The sequence below is a fragment of the Drosophila ficusphila genome, unplaced genomic scaffold (assembly GCF_018152265.1).
Source record: "Drosophila ficusphila isolate 14025-0441.05 unplaced genomic scaffold, ASM1815226v1 contig_198, whole genome shotgun sequence".
NCBI lineage: Eukaryota > Metazoa > Arthropoda > Insecta > Diptera > Drosophilidae > Drosophila > Drosophila ficusphila.
The window spans coordinates 12949361-12974987 of record NW_025064092.1 but is presented as its reverse complement, the minus strand read 5'-3'; the positions used below and the strand labels follow the sequence as shown (position 1 = coordinate 12974987).

The window sequence follows — 25627 nt, the reverse complement described above, 5'->3', positions numbered from 1 at the left end:
ATTTGGCTGGTTTTAAGACGCCAAATAAAAGGTAAATAGACATTCTTAATTGGTGGGGTTGCCCAACCCGATAGTCCAGCAGCGCTCAAATGTAGGCAACATTTCTCAAAGTTTCTCGACTGCCAAACCAGGCCAACAGAACCGCTTAGTAGGTGTAAATCGATCAGCTGATCAGCTTAAAATTGGCTTGTTCAGTGTTGAGCGCGTGACAAATTATTCTTGTCACGCCAACAACAACCACATGGAAATTAATTAATTACTTGTGCGCGGCGTGCTATTTCGTGACACACACAAAGAATCAGCGTGGTTTCGCATCTCTGATCTGATGTTTACTTTGAAACAACGGTTCTTTCGAGTGATGCGGCGTTCTGATTGGTGGAAACAGTGAGGGGAAGTGTGCCAAGGACAGTTAACTTAAAAAAGAACCGTTGCTTAAGTAAATTCAGTTTTACCAGCTGCAACCTGCTATTGATTATGTTGGCCTGGTGTCAGAAATCGAATTTCATATTGAAATTGGCTGGTTTCAAGATCCCAAACACCAGGCAAACAGAAAGGCTTAGTAGGTGGATGCTCAGCAACAGCCTTTATGTAAAAGGCAGGGGCGGACGCAAAAAAAAAATTTGGGGGGATCCGACCGAACAATTTTTTAGTTCGGCGGGGGAGTGCAATCAAAAATGTATTTAGCATATATGGTTGAAAGACCGTGTGCTGCAAGAAGTTTTGAATAAGTTTGAGATTTCGGGGGAGTCCGGACATCCTGGCTCAACTCCTTGCGTCCGCCCCTGATAAAAAGAATAACATTTTCTGCAAGCAAATTGTGACGAACTAAATTGAAACACCAGGCAAACATAACCGATTAGAAAGTGGAAAACGATCAGCTGATTGACGCTTGTTGCTACTTTCAAGTAACGGTTCTTGCCAGTGAGATGGCTTTTTGATTGGTTGGGACAGGGAGGGGAAGCGTAACAAGGACAGCTATCTTATGAAAAGAACAGTTATTTGAATAAGATCAGATTTACCATCTGCAACCTGCTATGAGTTATGTTGGCCTGGTGTCTCAAATCGATTTGGGAAGCAAAATCGGCTGTGTTTGCGAGACCAAACACCAGGAAAACAGAAATTCGAAGTAGGTGAATGCGCTGCAGCGCTAATTTGTATAAAACAACAACAATTTCCGCTAGAAAATTGTGACGAACTAAATTGAAACACCAGGCAAACATAACCGATTAGAAAGTGGAAAACGATCAGCTGATCGACGCTTGATGCTACTTTTAAGTAACGGTTCTTTCCAGCGAGATGACTTCTGATTGGTGGAACACGGTGGGGGGAAGTGTGCCAAGGACGGCTATCTTAAGAAAAGGACAGCTACTTGAGTAATCTTAAATTTAACAGCTGCATCCTGCTATGGATTATGTTGGCCTGGTGTCAGAAATCGATTTTGATAGTCAAATTAGCTGGTTTCAAGATCCCTAATACCAGGCAAAATAAATTTAGTTGGCAGCACGATGGGACGAATCAGCTGTGCCAAAACTGCTCATTAATTAAAAGAAAGATAAGGGTTTTTCTTTATTGAGACAACATCTTTTATGAACGGTGCATGGTGCTACTCCTTGTTGGACTCGCTCATGTGAAACTGAATGAGGATAATTAGATACGTGGTGGTGGCACCCACAATCTGAAATAGAGGAGCACGGTTTCATTAATATTTTCTCTGGGTTTCCAACTCACCGTATAAAGAAGCGTGCAATCAACGGTAAAAAAGCCAGCGGCACTGAAGTGAAGCCGCTGGTGCAACAGCTGCAGCGAAAACTGGGTAATCTAGGTGAGAGCGGCGGTTACCAATGGTGAAATGTTTAGTGCAAGGTAATACCTACTAGGGCGTTGTGGGACTCATTTCTCAGATCCACGCTCACTTGGTGAAGGCACAGGGCCAGGCGGTTGGCCTGAAGGGCAGAAAATAACATGGTTACAAGTCTGGTACCGGACCAAATCCTATGGCTTACTCACACACTGAGCTGCTCGATCGCAGAGCAGAGACAGGACGAGCACGTTGCCCAAATGGGGTGCTGACCACACGGCGCTGGCCACCAGTTGCAGGATGTCGTAAGGCGTGGTCGCCGTCTGGCGAAAGTTGAGGAACATCCAGTAGCAGTTGGAGGTGATGGCCAGAAAGTCATTGCCCACCAGGATCAGCATGGACAGTCCGTAGCCGCGATTCATCAGGGTCACCAGGGCCCACACCCGCTGGTAGACGAGTCTCACGGCAACCAACCGATCAACGGTCGCCTGCACCAGTTCGGCCAGTTCCCCGGGAGCTGGCTCCAGTGCTTGGCTCTTTGGCTGCAGTTGGAGCTGCTGCAGGGCGACGAGAAGCTCGTCCAGCCGCTGACGGACGATGTGGACGGCGGTGAAGATCTGAAAGTAGCGCAGGCCGCATACAAGTAGCGGCAACAGGTACCAGAGCCAGTAGAACGGAAAGCGGTGGCCCGGGGCGAGCAGCTTGGTTCCCAAGATGAAACCCTGACTGAACGCATAGCCCCACAGCATCCACACGGCCCAACGCGTCATCTGCCGCCCCATCTGAAGGCGACCAGCATCCTCGTTCACCCGCATCGCCTTGGACAGTTCGTCAGTTCCGCCCAGCTCCATGTAGAACTCTCGATGCACTTGTCTCTGCCAGAGCGCCTCCAGCAGAGCAGCCATGTGAGCCACTCGCATGCCCACCAGCTGGATGAAGTCCACAGTTTGACCAATGCTGGAGATTGGGGACTCAGCGTCCTGCTCGCCCCTGTTGCTCTCCAGGATGAGGTCGTAGACGGTGAAGCCGCTGGCAGCTGTCAGAATGCTCCAGCCGTACAGCTCCAGCATACGGGATTTGCGAAATAGGATGCCCTCGGTATCCGGCAGGGAGGTCAGTCGCCAGGGCCACAGGCCGCACACTTGGCAGATGCGGTGCAGCGGCTCCAGAGCTCTAAGCATGTCCATGCCCAACTTAAATAAATATAAATAAAAACTTAACAAAAGCAAAATAAACACAACTTTGGCATAATATTAATGGAAACCCTTAAGGGATATGACTTACTAGTGTTTCTTGAAAGATAGTCTGATCTACAAAAGCCACCACTTTCGACTGTTTCCTGGCTGACAGGGTTTGATTGCCAGCGGCGCTAAGTGGCCATCCATCATGGTCACTCAAGGCCACAAGTTCCTTGAAAGATAATCAATCAAGCAGTCCAAGGGGAGTCCCTTGAAAATGTAACTGAAGCCAGAAACTGAAGCCGGAAAAACTGGAAACCCGAAAACAAAACACACTCGGCCTTCACATAAATACGTTTATTATAATTTCAGATTTTGTTTTGGAAATAGTTCTTGAGATAAGCTTGACGTTTCATAAAATGTAATACATATATATTTCTTCGCGCTAACCTCTGCCCATATTATCGGATCGTTTTTGTGCTGGCTCGCTCTTTCCCCGTCTTGCCCGGCTTCTTCTTCTTCCGATTATGTACTCTCTCCTCTATTGGCCAATTAGCCAAGTAGCTACCTACTCAGTTAGCCAGTTAGCGATACTTCGGCTCGGCTTTTGTTTGTAACAACTTTACTTTCTGCATGCACTTGCTGTACTAATGATTATATAGAGCACACACGGGCCCACACACATCATACACACACGACCAATCAATCAAAGAGTGTGTTTGTGTGTGTGTGCGGGGGCGTGTGCATTTAGTATGTATATTTGATTTAAATCGAAGCTGCTAAAAAGTGAAAGCAAATTCAACAAACAAACTCTCATAGGTCGTACATATCGTATTTGATTCTTATCCTAATATAAGGTATGATGCAGATATCTGTTTGTTCTCTGGATATAAGGCAATGGATACATGTGCGTGTGGCGTGTGGTGTGTGGTGTGTGGTGTGTGTGTAAAGTGTGTGATCTGATTGATCTGATTCCGAACGAAACTTAACTGGCAAACAAACTGGGAAAAAGTTAACAAGTTTTTATATCTTCGTATCGTACGGAGAAATTCGTTTCGTGAAAGGCAAAAAATGTCTTCTGGCTGGGAGAAGAGTTCTTTTTTTTTTAGTTTTTCGATTTAAGCAACATCAATACGCTCAAGTACATATATATAAATATATATATTTAGGTATATATATATATATAAGTATATATACGTATATTGTATATAGTTCATGTGTGAGTATTCTTTATCTTTACCTTCATAGGTTTAGTTCATGTTTTGTTTCGCTTAGCGCACGAATTTCGAAAATTATGAATATTTAATAAACTTTATCTCTTTGTTTTCGGTTTTCGGTTTTTGTTTTTGTTCGGTTATAAATTTAAAATCTTCGAAGCGGAGACTGCAATGCTGCTACTCAATAATCGAAAGACGCTCGACTGGTGTTTAAATACCCAATCGGATGTGCTTGTCGGACGGGGAACTTCAATGAAGATTGCATTCGGACCGGACCGTAAGGGCTTGAGAGTCCCGCCGATGGACCACGCCCCCCTAAATCAGATCCCCGCCCCTCTTAGCCCTACGTGTGTATAATTTTGCTTAAATTTCGCTGGTTGCTATCAAACGGTTGTAGACTGGACGGTTGCCAGTTGACTGTTGTCTGTTGTCTGCTGTCTGCTGTTGCGCATTGCATGTTGCATGTTGCATGTTGCATGAGGCAAGCAACACGTGACAAGCTGCCAGTCGCCTGCTGCAGCTCCTCCCGGATCTGTTGTTGTTTTGTTTTTGTATATAAAAAGCAACTCAAAAATATACGCGTAGCCTAAAAAGTCTGTCTCGACCGACCGACCACTCGAGTCTATAATTTATAATTGTAACTGGCTCTTTTGGACTGTTTTGCTGTTTTGCGGTTTTGCCTCAAATTGCTTGTTCCGTTTTGGTTACGTTACTGGTTACGTTACAGGTTACGTTACTGGTTACGTTGATTAAAATTGCCTGTGTGCCTGCCTGCCTGCCCGCCTGCTCATCTTCATCCTGCTGCTCCGGCTGCATATTTAACTTGTTTGTTTGCAAATTTGTTATTCTATGACTATGAAAAAGTAAAAAAAATATAGAAAAATAACCTTCGTTCACTTTGTGTACTTCATATTTTATCGTACTTAGTTATGACTCTCTGCTCATCCTTGTTATTTTTTGTTTTCTCACAATAGCTGTTCCACTCTGTCTCTAACCACTCCACTTCGTTTCCATTCCGACTTGACCCAACCCAACCCAAAACCCACCCAACCCCATCACAAGCAGTGCTAGTCCCATCCCTGTCCCATCACTGTCGCCCCATATACCATGCTAACCCCTTCAGACCCTTGGAATCCTTATATAGTAACATCATCATTTCTACTCCTGCCTTTCTAATCCTTATCGATTCGCCAGCAACAACGTCCTGTTTCTTATTTCCTCTGCCCAAATCGCCTATTCTGTTCTCAGGTTCAGTGTTATTTTTTTGATCAGTTTTAGTTCCCTCGTCTTGTTCATATGTGGCTCCCTATGCGGAAGTGGAAGTGTACGTATATCGGTTGCTATACCTTCTGGGGTTATAAGCCTTTCGGCGGCTGCCTGCGGGAACAAAAAGAAAACCAATCGCAGTCTAACAAAACGAATAAAATCTGTGAGGATGGCTACGAAAACGATGCAATTTGAAAACATCTCGGAGGAGGCACATTTTTAAGTTTAACGGATCCGAATCTCGGATATTGGGTTAATCGCGGTAAATCAAAGTTTTAATCGCGCGCTAGTCTTCAACGTTTGATTAAGTTTAGTTCAAAGGGCGCGTTGTATTATGATCGCTTACTATTCTAAGCGCCCTGACTTCGCGGGTTATGCATTTGCAGTTGGTTAATGCTCGCCTTAATATCCGAATACCTCTGGCATGGGGAGTCCATGCGAAGAAGGCTCGCAAATGTTTTGCCTAATACGTAAACATGAGTATTAATTTCTTTATATATATAGTGTGTGTGTGTGTGTGTCTTTTCTTTTTTTCGTACTCGTATGCTTCTATTTTTTCTACGCTCTCTTAATGTCTTTTCGTTTTCGTTTTTGTTTTTGTTTTTCCTTGTATATTTTAGCTATGCGGTTTTGAAAACTATTTAAATCTTTGGATTACTAGGCAAGGTAGCTGCTGTACGTTATCCAATGAAAGCAACAAATATAATTCTTTTACTTGACTAATCCTTTGAGTATCCGTTAGATCGGTTGCACTGCACTGTGTTTTTGGTAATTAATCTCGTTTAACTAATATCAATTAATTACTTAGCTTTGGGTTGGCAGAAATAAGTCGGCGAAAGCTCAATAGACAGCATTGGCAAACAAAATGGCGTCATTCACGTGACCCGTACTCCGCCATATCAGCCTTCGCCCGCCCTCATTTCCGTTTCCTGCGGCTCCTGCGCACGAAACTCGCCATATTGCATTTAACTCATTCTAGTCCTCGTCCTTTTTTTTGTCCTCCTCCTGTTCTTCGGTTGCTGTTGCTGAGATCTTTCTGTTGTTTGGTTTTGCTTTTAGTCTAAGTCCTGGTGGTCGTCCTGCCAGAGTCCAAGTCCAAGCCAACTTTGTAAGCCACACATGGACTCGATCCCCTGACAGTGCTCTCCTCGCCTGCTTCTCCTGCTCCTCCTGCTTCTCCGGTTGGGTGCGTTCTGGGTTGGCTTAGTCATCGTCGAATGCAACAAACAAGCCCGTGGCCTAGAACTCCAAACGGTAGGCGGAGCACGAGGTTTCGTGGTCCTGCAGGTTGATGGTGCAGCGGGAGGCGGAGGGCGAGAGGTCGATGCGGTGCTTGGCTAGAAGCTCCTCGTTTTCGGCAACCCAATAGCCCAGCACGTCGGTGTCGTACGTGGGTATGATGGTCACCTCTGCATGGGGGAAAGCCAGATCCATTATTTAGTAAGCTTGGTAAGATTGGAAAGAAATCAAATCACGCCACTACTCACCCAACTCCTTGTCCTCCCATGTCTGTTTGGCCTCCAGCAGCGCATCGTACACCTGCCGACTGGGCTCCGTGCCGGAGAAGACGTAGTAGCGGGCTCGCACCCGCTTGAAGAACTCCACGTGGGCGTAGTAGGAGTTGCCATTGTGCGGCACGTACGTCAGGTCCACGTAGACGGGCGCCGGCTTCTTGGCCGCCTTGTTGGGCGACTCGCTGCGCTTGCGCAGGTTCTTTTCGTTGTTCAGTCGCGTCTTGGTGGCCACCAAGCGGCGCTCCTTCTTGGGCGTGGTGCGGATGTCAGCGCCGCCCTCCACCGGCAGTGGAGCTGGCGACGGCAGGCCGAGTGGCTTGCCCCACTCCTCCAGCCGGTCCTTGGGCAGAGCTCCTCCAGTGGAACTCGTTGTGGTTGCGGTTGTGGTTGTGGTTGTGCCACTCGCCGCTGCCCCAGCGGTGGTGGTGGTGACGGCGGCAGCTTCCTCCGGTTTATCTGGCTTGTCATGCTTATGCTCCTCGGCGGTGGCGACGCTGCCCACGGTGGCGAAGCCACTCTCCGTCACACGCGACCGCTGGACATCGCTCAGCGGGAAGCGCTGTCGCTCCGCAGTGCTGCTCACGATCTGCTCCATCTCCTCGGCCTTGGAGGGCGAGTACGAGTACTTGGCGGTGACGGAAGACATGACCTCGGCGCCGCGCGCCTGCACGTGCTCCTCGAGCGCTCGCTGGAAGTCCTTGTCCGCCTGGTCTAGGAACTTGTGCCCGGCCCAGGTCTGGCTGCTGCTCTCCACGCTCTCCGACGACTGGCTGTCGCCCTGAGCGGACGGGGCGCCCTGGATCGGGATGGGCTCCGTTTGGCTGGGCGGCTTTAGCGCGGCGGCGGCGGCAGTGGCCTCGAAGCTATCGGGCAGGGCGCCGTAAAAGGAGGTGGCCATCGGGTCGGCTGTGCGCGGCAGAAGGATCGAGCGGGCCGTCGAGTGCTCCTCGCTGCCGTACTGCGGCGGAATGTCGTCCTGGCTCTCGTCGCCGTCGGCGTCGAGGTCGGAGCGCTTGCTCATCCCGGAGCTGGAGTGCTGCAGCTCGTAGCTGGTGGCGCTGCGCGGCGACCCAAGCAGCAGGTCGTCGTCGTCCTCGCTGCCCGGGGTGCTGGCGCGGTACATGCCGCGCAGCAGGGCGACCTCCTTGGGCAGCAGCTGGTCGCGCTCGCTCTCGCTGGTGGTGCGTGTGGTGGTCACCACCACCTTCTCGCTGTCCGGCTCCGAGCTGTCCGTGGTGGTCACCGTCTTCTGCTCGGTCACTATCTCCTTGCCGTCCGCGGAGATCACCTTGGTCACCGTGGTGATTGTGGTGGTGATTATCTTCTCTGTGCTGCCGCTGAGGGCGGTGCTGCTCTCCAGTCCGCGCAGCTCGTGCAGCTCGGGAAGATCAGCCTCAGCCTCAGCCTCAGACTCGGCCGCAGCTGCGGCCCCGGCTGCGGCAACTGCTGCTGCTCCAGCCAGAATCTGCTCCTGTTCGTGGTGCTGCAGAAGGAATAAAACATATCTGATAACGCTGCTCGTAAAAGCGCTTGTGTTGTGAGACCCACCTGAATTTCCAGTGACTTGAGCTCATCCTTGCTGACGCGCGGGAACGGAGACGTCGGCTTGGGCGAGGACTCCGGGGTCTCCGTGTGCGACTCCCGACCCAACGGCGTGGGAATGGACTGGCTCTCCGAGGTGAGAGCGCCGGGACTCGACTTGCCGCTTATGTCCTTGGGCGATAGTGGGCCCGACGAGGAGACAATGCTGGCGGCGCTCGACTCGCACTTTCCGCCTGCAGCGCCGGCGCCGCCGGCTGCAGCCCCAGATCCAGATCCAGATCCAATCACAGAGCCAGCCGATCCCGTCGCGCTCATCGGCTTCACGCTGGGACTGACTGGTGCCGTCGGCGGTGTCTTGCGGTCGGCGGGCTCGGCCTGGAACTGCGCCTGATCCTGATCCTGATCCTGTCCGGACTGCAGATCGATCTGGGTGAGCGTGATGGACTCAACCTTGGAGGCAGAGGACTTGGAGCTGCTGCTGGTGGTTGTGTGGCTGCTCTGGTCGCTGGACTGCAGCAAAGTCGTGGTCTTGCTAGTGGTGGTGGTGGTAGAGGAGGCGGAAGTGCTGGTGGTGGTGGTAGTGGCCTCCCGACCCTGCTCCACTTGCTCGGGCTCCTCCTCGGCGAGCGGGTCAATCGACTCTACTTCCTCGGATGGCTTGTAGATGCTGGTCATCATGATGGTGGCAATGGACTTGGAGCGGCCCTCCTTCACACTGGCGCGCTCGTCGTCCTCCTCGTCGTGCTCCTCGTCCTCCTGATCGCTGTGGGTCAGCCGACCCTCGCTGGCCTGGCTCAGCAGCGACTCCCGCCGCGATTCGTCGGTGCCCACGAAGAGTGTCCGCTGGGAGGCGGTGGTGCTGGCGGCGCTGGCGGTGCTGGCCTTCTTCAGGCACTCTTCCGCCGTCTTGGCGGCGTCGGCGCTAAAGGTTTCCTTGGCGGAGACGATCTTCTCGGTGGCCAAGAACTCGGCCACTGTCTCTTTGATGTTGTCGTCCTTGGTGAAACCGCTGCTGCTGCTAAAGCTGCTGCTGGTCTCCTTGGTTTCTCTGGTTTCCTTGCTTTCTTTGGTTTCCTTGGTTTCTTTGGTTTCCTTGGTTTCCTTGGTTTCCGACTTGACCACCGACTTCTGAGCGGTGCTGGTCTGAATCTCGCTGACAATGGACTCCGACGAGCACTCCTCAGACTGCACTAGCAGTTCCTCCAAGTGGGAGGCGGACGAGCTGGAGTCCTCCTTGACGCCGGTGCTGATGCTTCCCTTCTCGGCCAGCAGGCTGGAGAGCGACTCGCGTCGGGAGCTGTCCTCCACCTTGAGGCTGCTGCTCAGCGAGTCGCTGGTGGACTCCTCGCGCAGCTGCACCGACTGGCTGGAGAGGACTGTGGACTTTGTGACCGAGCTGGACACGAGCGACTCCACGCTCGACTTCTCCTCCAACTTCTCCTCCACCTTGCTCTTGCTCTCGACGGTCTCTGTGGTGGTGGACGAGTGGAGCAGCGACTCGGTAGTCTCCTCGTCGACATCCTTGGCACTGAACTGGCTTGTGCTGGATGCTGGGCGAGAGGTTTTGGCCTCCCTGTCGCTGGCCTGGCTTGCAACCGACTCGGGTCGCGACGCCTTCTCGTCCTTGCCACCGTGGCTCTCGGAAAGCACGGACTCGCGCCTGGACCCTTCCTTGCTGGCTGCTCCTCCGGGAGATGTCTGCTCTTTGGCCTGCGCTGGCTGTGGTTCCTCTTCCTTCGGTTCGGGATCCGGCTGACTGGCAACCGACTCCGGGCGACTGACAGCAGCTGCTCCCTGACGCAACTGCGCCTTCTCGGACTGCTCGACCTTGTCCTTCTCCTCGATCGAGATGGGGCCGGACTTCAGGTCAGGCGACGACTTCTCGGACTCGATTTCCACTTTGACGCTGATTTCCAGGGATTTCTCGTCCCTGGCACTCTTGTCGGACTCCTCCTCCGTGTCGGCGGTGGACTTGAGCTTCTCCTCCAGCTGGCGTTCGTCGAAGTCGGGAATGATGTCGGTGATGTCCTTGTCCGACTTGAGAACCTTGGCCACGTCCGACACGATCTTCGCCACCTCTTCCTCGCGCGGCGAAAGCGGTCGCATGAGCTGGGGAGCCAGGATGCCCGTCTTGTCGCCAATGCTGGGCGGCGAGAAGCGGTGCTCCTCGTCCTCCTCCTTGATGTCGTGCAGCACGGGCTCGTCGCGCTCGCAGATTGTGACCGTGAACTCGGGCGAGCCCACGGTGGTGATGTGCGTTTCCCGCAGCTCCGAGAACGCGCCCAGATCCAGACTGCTCTTGTCCTGGCCACTCTCCGCGGAACTCTCACTGGCTTTGGTGACCAGCTGCTCGGTGACCAGCGCCGTTGCCTTCTCGCTCACATCATCGGTCACCTGCTGCACCTTCTTCTCGACCGTCTCTACGGCTGTGCGGGATATTTCGGTCACGCTGCTGATCTTGGTGTCCAGCACAGATTTGATCTCCGTCAGCTGCTCGCTGCTCTGCTTGCTCACCTGCTCGAGGGTCTCGGCCACAGAGCTTTCCACCTGCTTCGCCAAGCTGGCCACCTTCTCCTCCACCTGCTCGGCTGAGCTCTTGATGCTCTCCACTTTCTGCTCAACCTTGGTGGAAATCGACTCGAAAAGCGATGCATCCGACTGCTTGGTTACGGTCTCCGATTTGGTATCCTCGAAGCCCAGCAGATCTGCTTCGGGTACCGCATCCGCTGCTCCGGCCGCAGGGCTGATATGCTCTTTGACTGCTTCGCTGGCCTCCGACTCCAGAATAGGAAGAGCCTCGTCCACGGGGCTGGAGGCTGTGTGGCCCGTGTCCGTCTTGGACTGTTCTGCGGGCTTGGAGGGTGCAGCTGGCTGCGATGTGGACTCAACGTGCGGTGCCGAAAAGTCTCCTTCTGCCACATCGACGGGACTCGAGAGAGTTGGAAGCGTGCCCTTGGCTTCGGATTCTATCTGACTCAGGGGTAGACTTAGGTCGGCGACTGAGCGTGGGCCTTCCTCGATGGGGGAGGAGGCGGTCTCGGCCACCGACGCAGGACGGGATGCCTCCTTCGAGGCAGCCGGCGACTTGTCTCCCACCGATTCGGGCCGCGAAGGCAGTGGCGACTTCTCGTCCTTGCCACTGTCTGTCTTCACGCTCTCGGCCACGGACAAGCGACCGGATGCCTCCAATGACTTTTCGATGCCCGCGTCCTCAGCCACTGAAGTGGGGCGGGACGTTTCCCTGGACGCGGCTGGAGGCGATTCACCCTTTTTACTCTCAGTCACGGCTATTTCTTCGGTCACCGACTGCGGTCGGGAAGTGTCGGGTCTAGCACTTTCTGCCAGAGACTCGCGACGACTTTCTGGCCTTTCAGCTTCGTCCTTTACACTTTCTACAGCGGACTCTGGTCTTGATGCTTCCTTGGATGCCAAAGGAGATTTGTCGTCCTTGGAGCTTTCCGCCTTGACGCTTTCAACCACGGACTCCCGCCGAGATGCTTCCTTGGACTTCTCAGCTTCGTCCTTAACAGATTCAACAACTGATGCTGGTCTGGAAGCTTCCTTCGAGGCCAGAGGTGATTTTTCATCCTTGCCACTTTCCGCTGTAGCACCAGCTGTTACCGACTCTGGCCGAGATGGTTCCTTGGACTTTTCAGCCTCATCTTTGACACTTTCGGCAGCAGATGCAGGTCTGGAAGGTTCCTTGGAGGCCGATGCAGACTTTTCTTCCTTGGCGCTTTCTGCCACAGATTCGGCTCGGGAGACAACCTTTGACTGGGCTGCTTCCTCCTTTACGCTTTCGGCCACTGACTCTGCCCGAGATGGTTCCTTGGACTTTTCAGCATCATCTTTGACGCTCCCTGCAACAGATGCAGGTCTGGAAGCTTCCTTGGAGGCAGATGCAGATTTTTCTTCCTTGGGGCTTTCGGCTCGAGATACCTCCTTTGACTGGGCTGTTTCCTCCTTTACGCTTTCTGCTACCGACTCTGGCCGAGATGGTTCCTTGGATTTCTCATCTTTGACACTCTCGGCAGCAGATGCAGGTCTGGAAGCTTCCTTGGAGGCAGATGTATCTTCTTTGGCGCTTTCTGCTACAGATTCGGGTCGAGAGGCCTCCTTCGACTGGGCTGCTTCCTCCTTAACGCTTTCTGCTACCGACTCTGGCCGAGATGCTTCCTTGGAGGCAGGTGCAGATTTTTCATCCTTGCCACTTTCCGCTGTAGCACTTTCTGCCACCGACTCTGGCCGAGATGGTTCCTTAGACTTTTCAGCCTCAACTTTGACACTCTCGGCAACAGATGCAGGTCTGGAACCTTCCTTGGAGGCCGATGCAGATTTTTCTTCCTTGTCGCTTTTTGCCACAGATTCAGCGATGGATTCGCGACGACTCTCTGGCTTTTCAGTCTCATCCTTAACACTTTCCAACACAGATGCCGGACGAGAAACTTCCTTCGACGCAAGAGGAGACTTATCGGAGTCCCGACGACTTTCATCCTTCTCAGCGTCATCTTTAGTGCTTTGTACGGTGGATGCAGGTCGGGAGGGTTCCTTTGAAGCCAGCGGGGACTTGTCGTCCTTTGAGCTCTCCGCCTTCGTGCTTCCTGTAAGGGACTCACGACGGGAAGCATCCTTAGATTTCTCCGCCTCATCTTGTACGCTTCCTACTACAGATTCCGCCCGAGACACTTCCTTTGAAGCCAATGGCGACTTATCGTCTTTGGTGCTTTCTTCCTTAACGCTCACGGCAACCGACTCTCGACGGCTTTCTTGCTTCTCAGCTTCGTCCTTGATACTCTCAACCACTGATGCTGGTCGGGAGGCATCCTTAGAAGCTATTGGAGACTTTTCGACCTTCGTACTTTCAACGGATTCCCGACGGCTTTCGGTTTTCTCACTCTTATCCTCAATGCTTTCCACAAAGGATTCTGGCTTTGGGACGTCTTTCGATAGGATCGGGGACTTTTCGTCCTTCAAACTACTTGCTTTAAGGCTCTCTGCGATCGATTCGCGGCGGCTATCTGGTTTGTCGCTCTCGTCTTTGACACTCTCCACAACAGAGGCTGGTCGGCTGGCTTCCTTGGATTTTTCTCCTTCGTCTTTAAGACTTTCTGCCACCGATCCTGGACGAGAAACCTCTTTCGATGCAATTGGGGATTTGTCATCTTTAGTGCTCTCAACCTTGAGGCTTTCTGCCACAGATGGTGGACGTGATGCTTCCTTAGATTTTTCCGATTCGTCCTTTATGCTCTCTACTTTTGATTCTGGTCGGGACGATTCCTTAGATGCCTGTAGGGATTTTTCCTCCTTTGAACTTTCAGGTTGCCCACTCTCGGCAAGTGATTCACGTCGAGATGGCTCCTTGGATTTTTCGTCAGCCTTTGCAGTTTCTGCTATGGACTCACGACGAGAGCCTTCCTGAGAGGCGATGATGGACCCAGGTTTCTCGGCTTCGTCCTTGGCGCTCTCAGCCGGAGAATCAGGACGGGCTTCAACCGGTGATTGGACTATGGACTTCGGAGCCTCATCCACCGGACTCGATGCTGTCTTTTCAGTGCCGACTTTCGACAGTTCAGCCGGTTGGGCTGCGGCTGAAGTTGGGGAACTTGTGGGTGTTGCCGTCTGGGGGAAGTCACCATGTGCCACATCCACAGGACTCGATAAAGTGGGAAGATTACCTTTAGGGTCAATAGTCAAAGGCGGAATTCCTTTCTCGGCCTGCTCGAATTCAGCGCAGTCCTTGGATGCCTCCTCGATGGGCGATGATGCTGTTTCTGGTGCTGGAGATTTAGCCTCCTTTTGCTCCGCTGAAGAGCCGGGACGAGATGCCTCCGCTGATTTAACATCCTTTGGGCTTACGGATTCTTTAACATCATCCACGTGACCTTCTGCAGCCGAACCAGCCCTCGAGGGTTCCTTCGAAGCATGCGACGATCCCTCATCCTTAGCACCGGCGCATTCATCAGGAGAATCTGGTCGGGATATTGGCTCCAAAGGTGATGGAGTTTTTGGTGCTTCGTCTACAGGGGACGAGACCGTTACGGCAGCACCAACCTTCGAAAGCTCAGCTGGCTGGGCAAGTGTTTCTGCGACAGAGGAGGCAGAAACAACGACGTGGGAGAAGTCACCCTCGGCCACGTCAACAGGACTCGAGTCCGTCGGCAGCTTTCCTTCTGGGGCCAAGCTAAGTGCAAGACTAGCCCTCTTTACCACTTCGACCTCCGAGAACTCCATGACCGCTTCATCGATTGGGGAGGAGGCCGTTTCGGCAGCTGACCCTGGGCGGGATGCTTCTTTGGGGGAGACGGAAGACTTTGGCTCGACCTCAACGGCGATGTTAGCATCATGGTCACTGGCAACCGAAACTGGCCTGGGCGAGGACTCCTTCGAAATAACAACTGACTCGCGGCGGGAAGGTTCCTTAGACTGGACGTCCTTAATGCTTGTCTTGTCCTAATTTAAATAATAAAGAAAATTGAGTAGTAGCAAAAAGACTGAAAACCATATTAGGAGCATATCAAAATAGATTTCTTACCGCCTTCACGCTTTCAGCGATGGATTCTTTTCGCGATACCTCCTTGGACTTTTCTGCTTCATCCTTCACACTTCCAGTTGAAGATTCTGGCCGGGAAGCTTCCTTAGAAGCAAGTGCTAGCTTGTCATCTTTTAGGTTTTCTGCGACTGATTCCCGCCGGGACGATTCTTTTAATTTGTCAGGTTCGTCTTTAACACTCTCCCCAACGGATTCTGGTCGGGAAGCTTCCTTGGAAGATGCCTCAGACTTCTCTTCCTTAACGCTTTCCGGTTTGAAACCCTCTGCCACAGATTCGCGTCGGCTATCTGGCTTTTCAGCTTCGTCCTTTACACTTTCTACAGCGGACTCAGGTCTTGATGCTTCCTTGGATGCCAAAGGAGATTTGTCGTCTACGGTGCTTTCCGCCTTGACGCTTTCAACCACGGACTCCCGCCGAGATGCTTCCTTGGACTTCTCAGCTTCATCCTTTACACTTTCTACAGCGGACTCTGGTCTTGATGCTTCCTTGGATGCCAAAGGAGATTTGTCGTCCTTGGAGCTTTCCGCCTTAACGCTTTCAACCACGGACTCCCGCCGAGATGCTTCCTTGGACTTCTCAGCTTCATCCTTTACACTTTCTACAGCGGACCCTGGTCTTGATGCTTCCTTGGATGCCAAAGGAGATTTGTCATCCTTGGAGCTTTCCGCCTTGACGCTTTCAACCACGGACTCCCGCCGAGATGCTTCCTTGGACTTCTCAGATTCGTCTTTAACAGATTCAATAACTGATGCTGGTCTGGAAGTTTCCTTTGAGGCCAGAGGTGATTTCTCATCCTTGCCACTTTCCGCTGTAGCACCAGCTGCTACCGACTCTGGCCGAGATGGTTCCTTGGACTTTTCAGCCTCATCTTTGACACTTTCTGCAACAGATGTTGGTCTGGAGACTTCTTTGGAGGCAGATGGAGATTTTTCTTCCTTGGCGCTTTCTGCCACAGATTCGGGTCGAGATGGTTCCTTGGATTTTTCAGCCTCATCTTTGACACTTTCCGCAACAGATGTTGGTCTGGAAGCTTCCTTGGACACAGATGCAGATTTTTCTTCCTTGGCCACAGATTCGGGTCGAGAGGCCTCCTTTGACTGAACTGTTTCCTCCTTTACGCTTTCTGCTACCGACTCTGGCCGAGATGGTTCCTTGGATGCCACAGGAGATTTGTCGTCTACGATGCTTTCCGCCTTGACGCTTTCAACCACGGACTCCCGCCGAGATGGTTCTTTGGACTTTTCAGCTTCGTCCTTTACACTTTCTACGGCGGACTCTGGTCTTGATGCTTCCTTGGAGGCCGAGGGAGATTTGTCGTCCTTGGAGCTTTCCGCCTTGACGCTTTCAACCACGGACTCCCGCCGAGAGGCTTCTTTGGACTTTTCAGCCTCATCTTTGACACTTTCGGCAGCAGATGCAGGTCTGGAAGCTTCCTTGGAGGCAGATGGAGATTTTTCTTCTTTTGCGCTTTCTGCTACAGATTCGGTTCGAGAGGCCTCCTTCGACTGGGCTGCTTCCTCCTTAACGCTTTCTGCTACCGACTCTGGACGAGAAGGTTCCTTGGACTTGTCATCTCTGACACTTTCGGCAACCGATGCAGGTCTGGAAGCTTCCTTGGAGGTAGGTGCAGATTTTTCATCCTTGCCACTTTCCACTGTAGCACTTTCTGCCACCGACTCTGGTCGAGATGGTTCCTTGGACTTGTCAGCCTCATCTTTGACACTTTCGGCTACAGATGTTGGTCTGGAGACTTCTTTGGAGACTAATGCAGATGTTTCGTCTTTTGTACTTTCTTCCTTGGCGATTTCTGCAACAGATTCGGGTCGAGAGGCCTCCTTTGACTGGGCTGTTTCCTCCTTTACGCTTTCTGCTACCGACTCTGGCCGAGATGGTTCTTTGGACTTTTCAGCCTCATCTTTGACACTTTCGGCAGCAGATGCAGGTCTGGAAGTTTCCTTGGAGGGAGATGCAGATTTTTCTTCCTTGGCGCTTTCTGCCACAGATTCGGGTCGAGATGGTTCCTTGGATTTTTCAGCCTCATCTTTGACACTTTCCGCAACAGATGTTGGTCTGGAAGCTTCCTTGGACACAGATGCAGATTTTTCTTCCTTGGCGCTTTCAGCAACAGATTCGGGTCGAGAGGCCTCCTTCGACTGGATAGCTTCATCCTTAACGCTTTCTGTCCCTGACTCACGCCGAGACGGTTGCTTCGACATTTCGTCCTTCACACTCTCTACGACGGATTCTGGCGGAGATGCTTCTTTGATGCCAGCGGAGACTTATCATCCTTAAGAACCTCAACCTTTATACTTTCTGCCTCAGATTCTCGCCGGGATGGACCCTTTGACTTCTCAGATTCGTCTTTAACGCTTTCTACCTTTGATTCAGGCCGGGAAGGTTCTTTGGATTCCCTGGCACTATCTGGCTTTAAGCTTTCAGCTACCGACTCACGACGGCTTTCTGACTTTTCAGTTTCGTCCTTCACACTTTCCACCACAGATTGTGGTCTGGAGACCTCCTTCGAGGGAATTGGAGATTTCTCGTCTTTAAGGCTTTCTGGCTTTGTACTTTCCACGGATTCAACTTTATCATCTGCACCCCTCTCACTTTCAATCTTATCTGGCTTAATACTTTCCACAACCGATTCCGGCTTTTCAGTGTCGTCCTTATCGCTTTCAGCTACTGATTCTGGTCGGGAGACATCCTTCGAGGGAAGAGGTGACCTTTCGTCCTTGGCACTCTCCGCCTTAACACTGTCAGCCGTTGACTCGCGTCGAGACCCTGCCGTGGATTTAACGGGTTCATCCTTGATGCTCGCCACCACGGATTCTGGCCGGGAAACCTCTTTTGAGGCCAGAGGAGACTTTCCGTCCGTGGCACTATCTGCCTTGACGCTTTCAGCAATCGATTCCCGACGGCTTTCCGGCTTCTCGGCGTCGTCTTTGACACTCTCAACAACTGACCCGGGTCTTGATACTTCCTTCGTTTCAGCTACCGATTCTCGCCGCGATGGTTCCTTCGATTTTTCAGCTTCATCCTTGACGCTTTCTGCAACGGATTCTGGCCTGGATGCTTCCTTTGAGGCTTGGGCTGATGTCTCGTCCTTTGCGCTCTTCGCCTTAGCACTCTCAGCCACCGACTCCCGGCGGCTGTCCTTCACCTCAGTCTGATCCTTGATGCTTTCAGCAACCGACTCGGGTCGGGACACTTCTTTGGAGGCAAGCGGAGACTTGTCGTCCTTGGCGCTCTCGGCCTGGACGCTTTCTACGATAGATTCACGACGGGACGGCTCCTTCGACTTAGCTTCCTCGTCCTTAATAGCTTGCGCCACAGATTCTGGTCTGGACGCTTCCGCCGAGGCAGGCGGAGACTTTTCGTCTTTTGCACTTTCTGGTTTTATGCTTTCCCGACGGCTTTCGGCCCCTTCAAGAACGGACTCGGGCCTTGAGGCCTCTTTAGAGGCCGGTGCAGACCTTTCGTCCTTATCGGCTTCCGCTTTAACGCTTTCGGCCACGGATTCGCGTCGCGATGGTTCTTTGGACTTATCGGCTTCCGTTTTAACGCTTTCGGCCACTGATTCACGTCGCGATGGTTCTTTGGACTTATCGGCTTCCGTTTTAACGCTTTCGGCCACGGATTCGCGTCGCGATGGTTCTTTGGACTTATCGGCTTCCGTTTTGACGCTATCCGCCACTGAGCCCGGCCGAGAAGCTTCTTTGGAAGCCTGGGCGGAGATTTCATCTGGTTTTACGCTCTCTGCCACCGACTCTCGTCGACTATCGAGCTGCGCAGCTTCCTCTTTGGCGATCTCCGTGACCGATTGCGGCCGAGACACTTCCTTGGAGGCGGGTGGAGATTTCTCAGGCAGGGATGGCTCCTTCGAGGAATCCAGCTCTAATTTTGAATCCTGCTTTGGCGCTTCCTGCTTCGCCTGCACCTCGACCTCGATGGCCTCCTCAATGGTGGCAGGACTCTCCATGGACACAGTGTCCTCCCGTTCCTTGGCTTCCTTCGAGGGAATGGTGGCGGTTGGTTCAGCCAGCTGGGCCGGCAGTTCATCCTCGGACGTAATGTCGCTAGTCTCCTTCTCTTCGGGTGTGCTAGCCGACTTTTTAGCCTCCTTTTCGGTGATAAACCCTGCCTCCTCACTTTGTTCCGGCTCCAGAGCTTTCTCTTTCTCTGGCTCTTCTGTTTTCTGTTCTTCTTGTTCTATCTGCTTCTCTTGGGCTGCCGGTGTTGTAGTGATTTCCACAACCTTCTCGGCCTCGAGGGTGGCCAACTGCTCTGTTTTTTTATCGACAGAAACCTCAGTGGTCAATACCTGCTTGGCAGCCTCCTCCACGACTGGTTCCTCCCTTTCAGGTTCAGGTTCAGTTTCGGGTTCGATCTCCGCCTCCTTGCTCTCCTTCTCGTCGTCGTCGTTCTCCTTCTCCTCCTTGGCGGACTCTTCCTTGTGCGAGATGCTTTTGGTACCGGCTACGTCCTGGCTGTCCTTCTCGTAAAGACCGAGATCGGCTTCCTCGTGAACGGGCAGATCGGCCACTTCGTCGGGCGTCTTGATAACATCGCGCAGAAGGTTCTGCTGCGCCTCAAAGGTCATTTTCATGGGCAGCACTCGTTCGCCTGAATCGGGCAGCTCGCCCGCAATCTCCACCTTACCGGCATCCTTCGGCGAACCCTTGGTGGTTGCGGCCAGGACAGCCTTGATGGCGGACGGAGCTGCCTCGGGAAGAGCCTGCACGGTTGCCACTAGGATGGCCTCCATCTCCTTGGTCTCCTCCTTGACGTACTTCTCCTCGATCACCAAGTCCTCCTTGATCTGGTCCAGCGGAATCCGCTCGTCCTCGGGCAGTGTGGGCGCAGTGGTGGCCCCCGACTCGATGGTGGCCGAGAACTTCTCCTCGGGCAGGCTCTCCTGCAGATTAACGGGCAGGACATCGATCGGCACTCCGACTGGTTCGTCCTTCGTGTCCGACGTCTTCTTGCTCAGCTTCTCTTCGGGTGTCGGCGAGGAGAACTCCTCCTCGGCGGGCTTGGCCAGCTGCTCCTCGGTGCGCGACTTGGCAATGTCCTTGGCCGTGGCAATGATCTCCTGCACCTCGGCCTTGATGTCGCTCTGCTCCAGATCAGCCTCACCAGTCTCTTCGGCACCCTGTTCGTCCTGCCGGGCGGCAGTGGCAAAAGCAGAGCCAGCGGCGGCGCCCTCAAGTCGCGCCTTGCGTTCGGCGGCCTCCACCTTGGCGATCGCCGCCTCGATCTCCTCCTCGGCGCTCTTCTTGCGCTTCTTCTCCGACTCCTGAGAGTCGCGCTGGTGCTTCTGGATCTCCTCCTCCTTGGTCATGCTGCTCTCCTGCTCCACGATCGAGTCCTCGGTGTACTGCTCCACCTCCTCCTTCTCGATAATCAGGTACTCCTCCTCCTCCTCGTTATCGTCCTCGCCATCGCCCTCTCCAGTTCCCTCGGCGGGCATTTCGCGCAGCTCGGCCTTGATCTGATGGTGCTGCTGGCGCTTCATCTCGTCTCGACTGAACACCGCCTCGATCTCGCGCACCACCTCCTGCTCCTCCTTCAGGTCGTCCAGCTCGCGCTGCTTCTCGGCGTCCAGTTCCTGTGAGGCGGTCAGGTCCTGCAGCTTCTTGGCAGCCGTGGCCTCGTCTGCCGATGGGGTGGACACCAGACTGGAATCGGTGGTACCGCCTTTGTCCAGGCGTGCCTTCTTCAGGTCCGCCGCCTTCGGCTTCGCCTGCTTCACCGGACTGCCGGGTGCTGGTGCCCGCTTCGACGGCGAAACACCACGTGGCCTCCTCGAGATGGGCTTCCTTTGGACCGCCTGCGTCGCCCCGGTGGCTGCCGCTTTCGCTTCCGCCTGCTGCTGCTGCTGCTGGACACGCCTCTCACTGACCGAGGATGAAACGACCCGTCGCGAGGTCGTGCTGGTGGCCTGCACTCTGGCCGCCTGCTGCTTGGACTCCAGCACCTTGCGGTTGTTGGCCTCCTTGGCGCTCTTGGCGGGCGTGCTGCTCGGACTGCACTTGTTGGCCGGGCGGCTCAGCACCTTCGGCTTGACATCGCGCACCACCGGAGCTCGGGCCGCCGGCGTGGCCGTGGGCGAGCTCTTCTTCTCGTCCCGCTTGGCCAGCTTGCGGTCCATGGACTTGGGCGGCTTAGTGTCGATGCGGGACCGCACCACAGGCTTCACCTCGGCCCGCGGCTTCTCCGCCTTTCCGCTCTTGGTCGACGCCTTGGCCGGCTTGCCGCCGGCGGGCGTGGCAGCATCGACATGGGCAGCGTCCAGGGCATCCTTGCCAGAGGCTGCCACCGCTGCAGGTGTTGCCGCCTGCTGGGGCTTCATAATCAACACCTCGACCTTGTTTTCCTCGCCGGCCGTCTTGTTGTCCTGCTCGGCCTCGTGTTCGTGGTCGTGTTCGGGCTCTGGTTCCGTCTCCGCTTCCGGTTCCTGCTCGGCGGGCGCTGCCTCGTCCCCAGTGTCAGCCGGCTCAGCTTCGGGCTCCGGCTCCGGCTCGACGTCTGTGTCCATTGAATCGGCCTTGGTTCGGACAATCACAGCGGCCGACACAGCCGCAGCTGCAGCCGCTGCCGCTGCCGCCGCCGCCGCCTCCTTCGCCTTGTTGTCCTGCTGCTGCGGATGCGGATGCTGGACGGCCAAAGCGGCACTGGCTGCGGGACCGAACTTCGTTGACTTGTAGGTAGCGCTGGGCGGAGCGGGCGTGGCCTCGATGGCCGACTTCAAGCTCTTGCGCGCTCCAGCCACGGTCTGGATGGCGGGGGCAATCGACTTGGCCGTGCACGTGGAGTGCTTCATGAACTCCAGGTGCTTGAGCTTCTCGAGACCCTCCTGGATTTTAAAATCGGGTGTGCTTCCCGGGAACAGAATGCGGGTGATGGTGTCGTCCGGGTTGGCCGGCTGCCACACGAGAAGGGCGCAGATGGAGACCAAGTTCTGCAGCGGAAAGTTGAAGTCACGCGACTCGCGGGCGGCGAAAAGCCGCTGGTCGCCGGCATGCCACTTCTGGAGGAACTCCTTCACCTCCTTCGAATCGCGGGCCGGGCTTATCACATACATGTCCAGAGTGCCGTGGCCCACCTTGTGGTAGAGGTTAACCGGCTCCTGGTTGCGGTAGCAGCCCTGCGGCTTCAGGTCCAGTGCCTTCAGGTCGCTGACGATGCCGTGTCCGCGCTCGAAGAGATCGATCAGCAGCGGGTCGCGGTCCTTGTCGCCGTCCGGGCTGGGCAGGCCCTTGCGGTCAGGTACGTTGCCGAAGAAGTGCCCAATCTGGGGATAGACATGCGAGTCCCGCTTGCGCGACACCACCGCTCCCAAGCCTTGCACGTTGCTGTTGTTTAGCCGCGTCATCAGCACCGCGTCCAATCGGTCCAGATGCCGAGCAAAGTCCCAGAAGCACGCCTTCCGGTTAAAGCCGCCATCGACTGTATGGGAATGCAGAGGAATGGCACGAGGATTAGGTTGTGAATATTATCACCTAAATGCATGTCCGTACGTACCCAGCATGTTGAAGCCGTTGATGCCAAAGAGCGCTGCGTCACCCTGACCGCCGGGGAAAACGTAGAGGGTGGGGTGCGTGAAGCGGATGTTTCCCACCACGTCCGAGGTCTCAAGCAGCTCCCTCAGCGAGGTAGGCATCACCATGGGCGCCAGATAACCTGTGCAGAGCGACAATCGATAAGTACAGTGATTTGGTTTGGCAAGAGTCATTGAATGATTTTTTTCGCGAAATTAAAATGAATTGAATTATAGCAAGAAAGAAAAAAAGGGGAAGCATCATAAATGTATCTGCAGCAAAGTAACATTTGAGTGTGGACTTGAAAAAGATCTTACCAATGAACTCGTTGATGCACTCGCTGCTCGTGTCCAGGACATCGACGGGGTTTATCCGGATGCGGCACTGGCGCGCGAAGGCCTTCTCGGGCAGAGTGTGCCACAGACCCGCGTCCGCGCAGTGGATGTTCATGGTGATGGTGTCCGCGTAGGCGCGGATCACCCTTTGTACGTCGTGCTCCTGGAAGGCCTCAGAGAAGTCCGCCACAGAGAAGGTTCCGTCCTGGCGGGTAGACAGCACAGAAGTGAGATTCGCTCTCCAAAAGCGAAGAAGCAGAGGAGTGAGTGAGTACTTACCTGTAGTATCCAGGAACCATTGCCGCTGAAGGTGTAGCCGGCGTGGATGATGTGCCGATGGCGAGTGAAGCTGCTGAGCAAGTTGCGCATGCACTGGATCAGCGTGTTGTACTGCGGGTGGATGAGCACCTCCGTCACCAGGTTCTCGCTGGCGTACTGGATAAGTCGTTCGCCTGCAAGAGGAGCAACAAACAAACAGAGGGTTCTTATTTCCTCACCGGTTCGGAGATTCGAGATTTTCTACAGCGGAAATGGGAAATGGAGTTAAGGGGATTAAGGAGTCGTTTCCATTCTTTTGTTTTTCGGCTGACCTCGTTCCGTCAGGACAGTCACACCGGGTGGTTTGGGTGGTTTGGGGGGCACACCCCCGGATGAATGGATAAACGGACGGACAGTACTATGGGTACTGGAAGAGATGCCAGGCACGGACTTGGACTCGAGCACGCACGGCGCATCAAGTGGATTTCGATTGCCAGGCCTTGGCTTTATTGTCTCGCCCGATGATGATGATGACACAAAACAGAGCCCCTCGGGGTGCGCAGTGGCCATGGCTAGAAATTATTTAATGAATCTTTAATTTTAATGCTTTAATTAAGCCCTCAGCTGTGCGTTCATGTTGTTCACGCTGTTGCGACCTTGCCGGCGACCTTGACTCGCTTCGCTTTTCACCACTCGCAACTACCTAACTGCCTAACTAACCACGAGGACGATGATGATACGAGTACGGCTGATTATGATAGTGCAGGTAACCTAACAGCGTTGATGACAAGCTTTTTAGGCAGTCCTAATTTACGCATTTTTCGCACTTAGTACTCGTTGGTTGACAAGCCAACTGCACGGAGGACCACCCCACGCCCCACCCGGAAACCATCCCCTTTGGGGGCAGTGGTCAAATGTGCTCACGTACGCGTAAAAAATACAAGACAAGAGCGCCGGTGGGTCGGGTGGGTCGGATGGCTCTACGTTCACTTGTTTGGCTTCGTTCATTCGTTCAACTGTTGGCCCTGTGGCGTGTGTATCCCTTGTGCTTTTTATAAATGATAATCCCGCCGACCCAACCCGACCTGTGTGTGTGTGTTCTTCCACGGCTTTTATTTATCGCACCGAGCTTGGAACACGCAGCGGCGAACGCGGTGACTTACTCGCACGATGAACATATATAGGTAGTATCTATACGCACAGCCCACGGCATCCCGTGCGTATACGCAATTCGGTGAATTCAGGTCAACTGCCGCCCCGTTCCCAGTCTGCCCCCCTTTTTCCGCTGTATATGGCATGCAGGGCATGATCGTAAGAATGTTTAGTTTATAACCGGGCTGCAGACAGCACGTATTGGCAAGAGGGACACCGCAGGGCCAGGCGATATTAGCATCTTTGTGGCCAAGCCATTCCCAAGTGGCCTTCACGTCAAGACAGCTCCGGAAGGGGAATAAACTGGATTGAAAAACAGTCAATTTGCAGGAAAGTTTCGTTCACCTTCTAGTTCCTTGCGCTGTCTTGTGAATTATAATTAAACATCAATTGAGCTTGTCATTGAGTTGACCCGGATATTACCAAACTATATTTCCAAAGTTTTCGAATGGTTTTTACTTTCCAAGACTTGGTTTCCTGATAAACAAACACCTTTATCGCACTAATACTGAATCAAAATGTAAGTGAGTGTGTGAGTAAGCGAGTAATTGAGTGAGTGAGAGAGTGAGAGAGTGTACCACTTAAAGAGTGGCCAGAGTTGGCAACAGCCAACACCAACACCCACACACAATGGAGGGTTGCAGCAAAGTTCTTAAAGCCAAGCCTCCGGGAGACTCAGTCGACTGGCGGCCACTTGACAAATAATACCGAACGGAAATGACCGGAACTGGAGTCCTGGGCCGCGGAATAGCAGCCCACTGCTGTCCGCACCTCGTGCCAAAGTGGCAACATCCAGACACCAGATTAACCGTTAATAACTGCAGCCAGCTTCGGGCCTTAGTCGCGGCGCTGCCAGAGTTACGAACTTTTGCCAAACAAAGGGAGAAATGGGAAAAAAATTTGCATAACAGCAGTGTAGCAGTCGGAAACTTTTTGTGTTTCATGATTTCGTTTTCATTTTTCGACTCGACTCTTTTTGTTTGCTGCAAAGTAATTACAGTAACAGGGGTTGGTCAGCAGGGCTAGTCCACCCAGCTTTTCAGCCTCACTCGCCACCGCAGTTGGAAAAAGTTTACTGTCAAGCCAACGCGCACATTTTACAAAAAGTTTTCAATGACCTTTTGCGCCCTCTTCCTTCGAGATCCTTCGAAAACTGGGAGCAAATCTCCTAAGTCTTCTTCCAACTAAAGAATGCTTTTAAATTCAGGCGAGAAATGATTTTCCGGCAATACATATTTTAATAGGCAATTAATAATCCTCACTTGGGCTGATAAT

At 53.3% G+C, this 25627-nt stretch overlaps 2 protein-coding genes across 3 annotated transcripts in view; both read right to left on the bottom strand.

Annotated features, from left to right (window-relative positions):
• Positions 1-1031: 1031 nt before the first annotated feature.
• Positions 1032-3250, bottom strand: LOC108097119 (putative gustatory receptor 2a). 2 transcript variants are annotated; one of them, XM_017199212.2, is made up of 5 exons: positions 3083-3250; positions 2008-2991; positions 1875-1943; positions 1729-1818; positions 1032-1675 (listed from the first exon to the last, which is right to left on the bottom strand). In XM_017199212.2, the coding sequence occupies exons 2-5, from the start codon at positions 2983-2985 to the stop codon at positions 1604-1606; spliced, it is 1209 nt and encodes a 402-aa protein (XP_017054701.1). In that variant the 5' UTR covers positions 2986-2991; positions 3083-3250; the 3' UTR covers positions 1032-1603. The 2 variants fall into 2 exon arrangements, with proteins under 2 accessions (XP_017054701.1, XP_017054700.1); XM_017199211.2 differs by having other exon boundaries at positions 1032-1818.
• Positions 3251-3318: 68 nt separating this feature from the next.
• LOC108097120 (microtubule-associated protein futsch) overlaps positions 3319-25627 on the bottom strand; it is a 44311-nt gene continuing 22002 nt past the window's right edge. Inside the window, 8 exon segments of the mRNA XM_043207467.1 lie at positions 3319-6868; positions 6947-8456; positions 8522-14965; positions 15048-17344; positions 17377-22515; positions 22591-22749; positions 22925-23147; positions 23222-23394. Coding sequence (XP_043063402.1) covers positions 6699-6868; positions 6947-8456; positions 8522-14965; positions 15048-17344; positions 17377-22515; positions 22591-22749; positions 22925-23147; positions 23222-23394 — 16115 coding nt within the window. The 3' untranslated portion in view covers positions 3319-6698.

Excerpts from the sequence above, each read along its gene's own strand:
- LOC108097119 (XM_017199211.2), bottom strand. The coding sequence starts at position 2,985 with ATGGACATGCTTAGAGCTCTGGAGCCGCTGCACCGCATCTGCCAAGTG. Across the intron at positions 1,944-2,007 it reads GCGATCGAGCAGCTCAGTGT|GCCAACCGCCTGGCCCTGTG; the intron begins GTGAGTAAGCCA and ends TCTGCCCTTCAG. Across the intron at positions 1,819-1,874 it reads ATGAGTCCCACAACGCCCTA|ATTACCCAGTTTTCGCTGCA; the intron begins GTAGGTATTACC and ends GCTCTCACCTAG.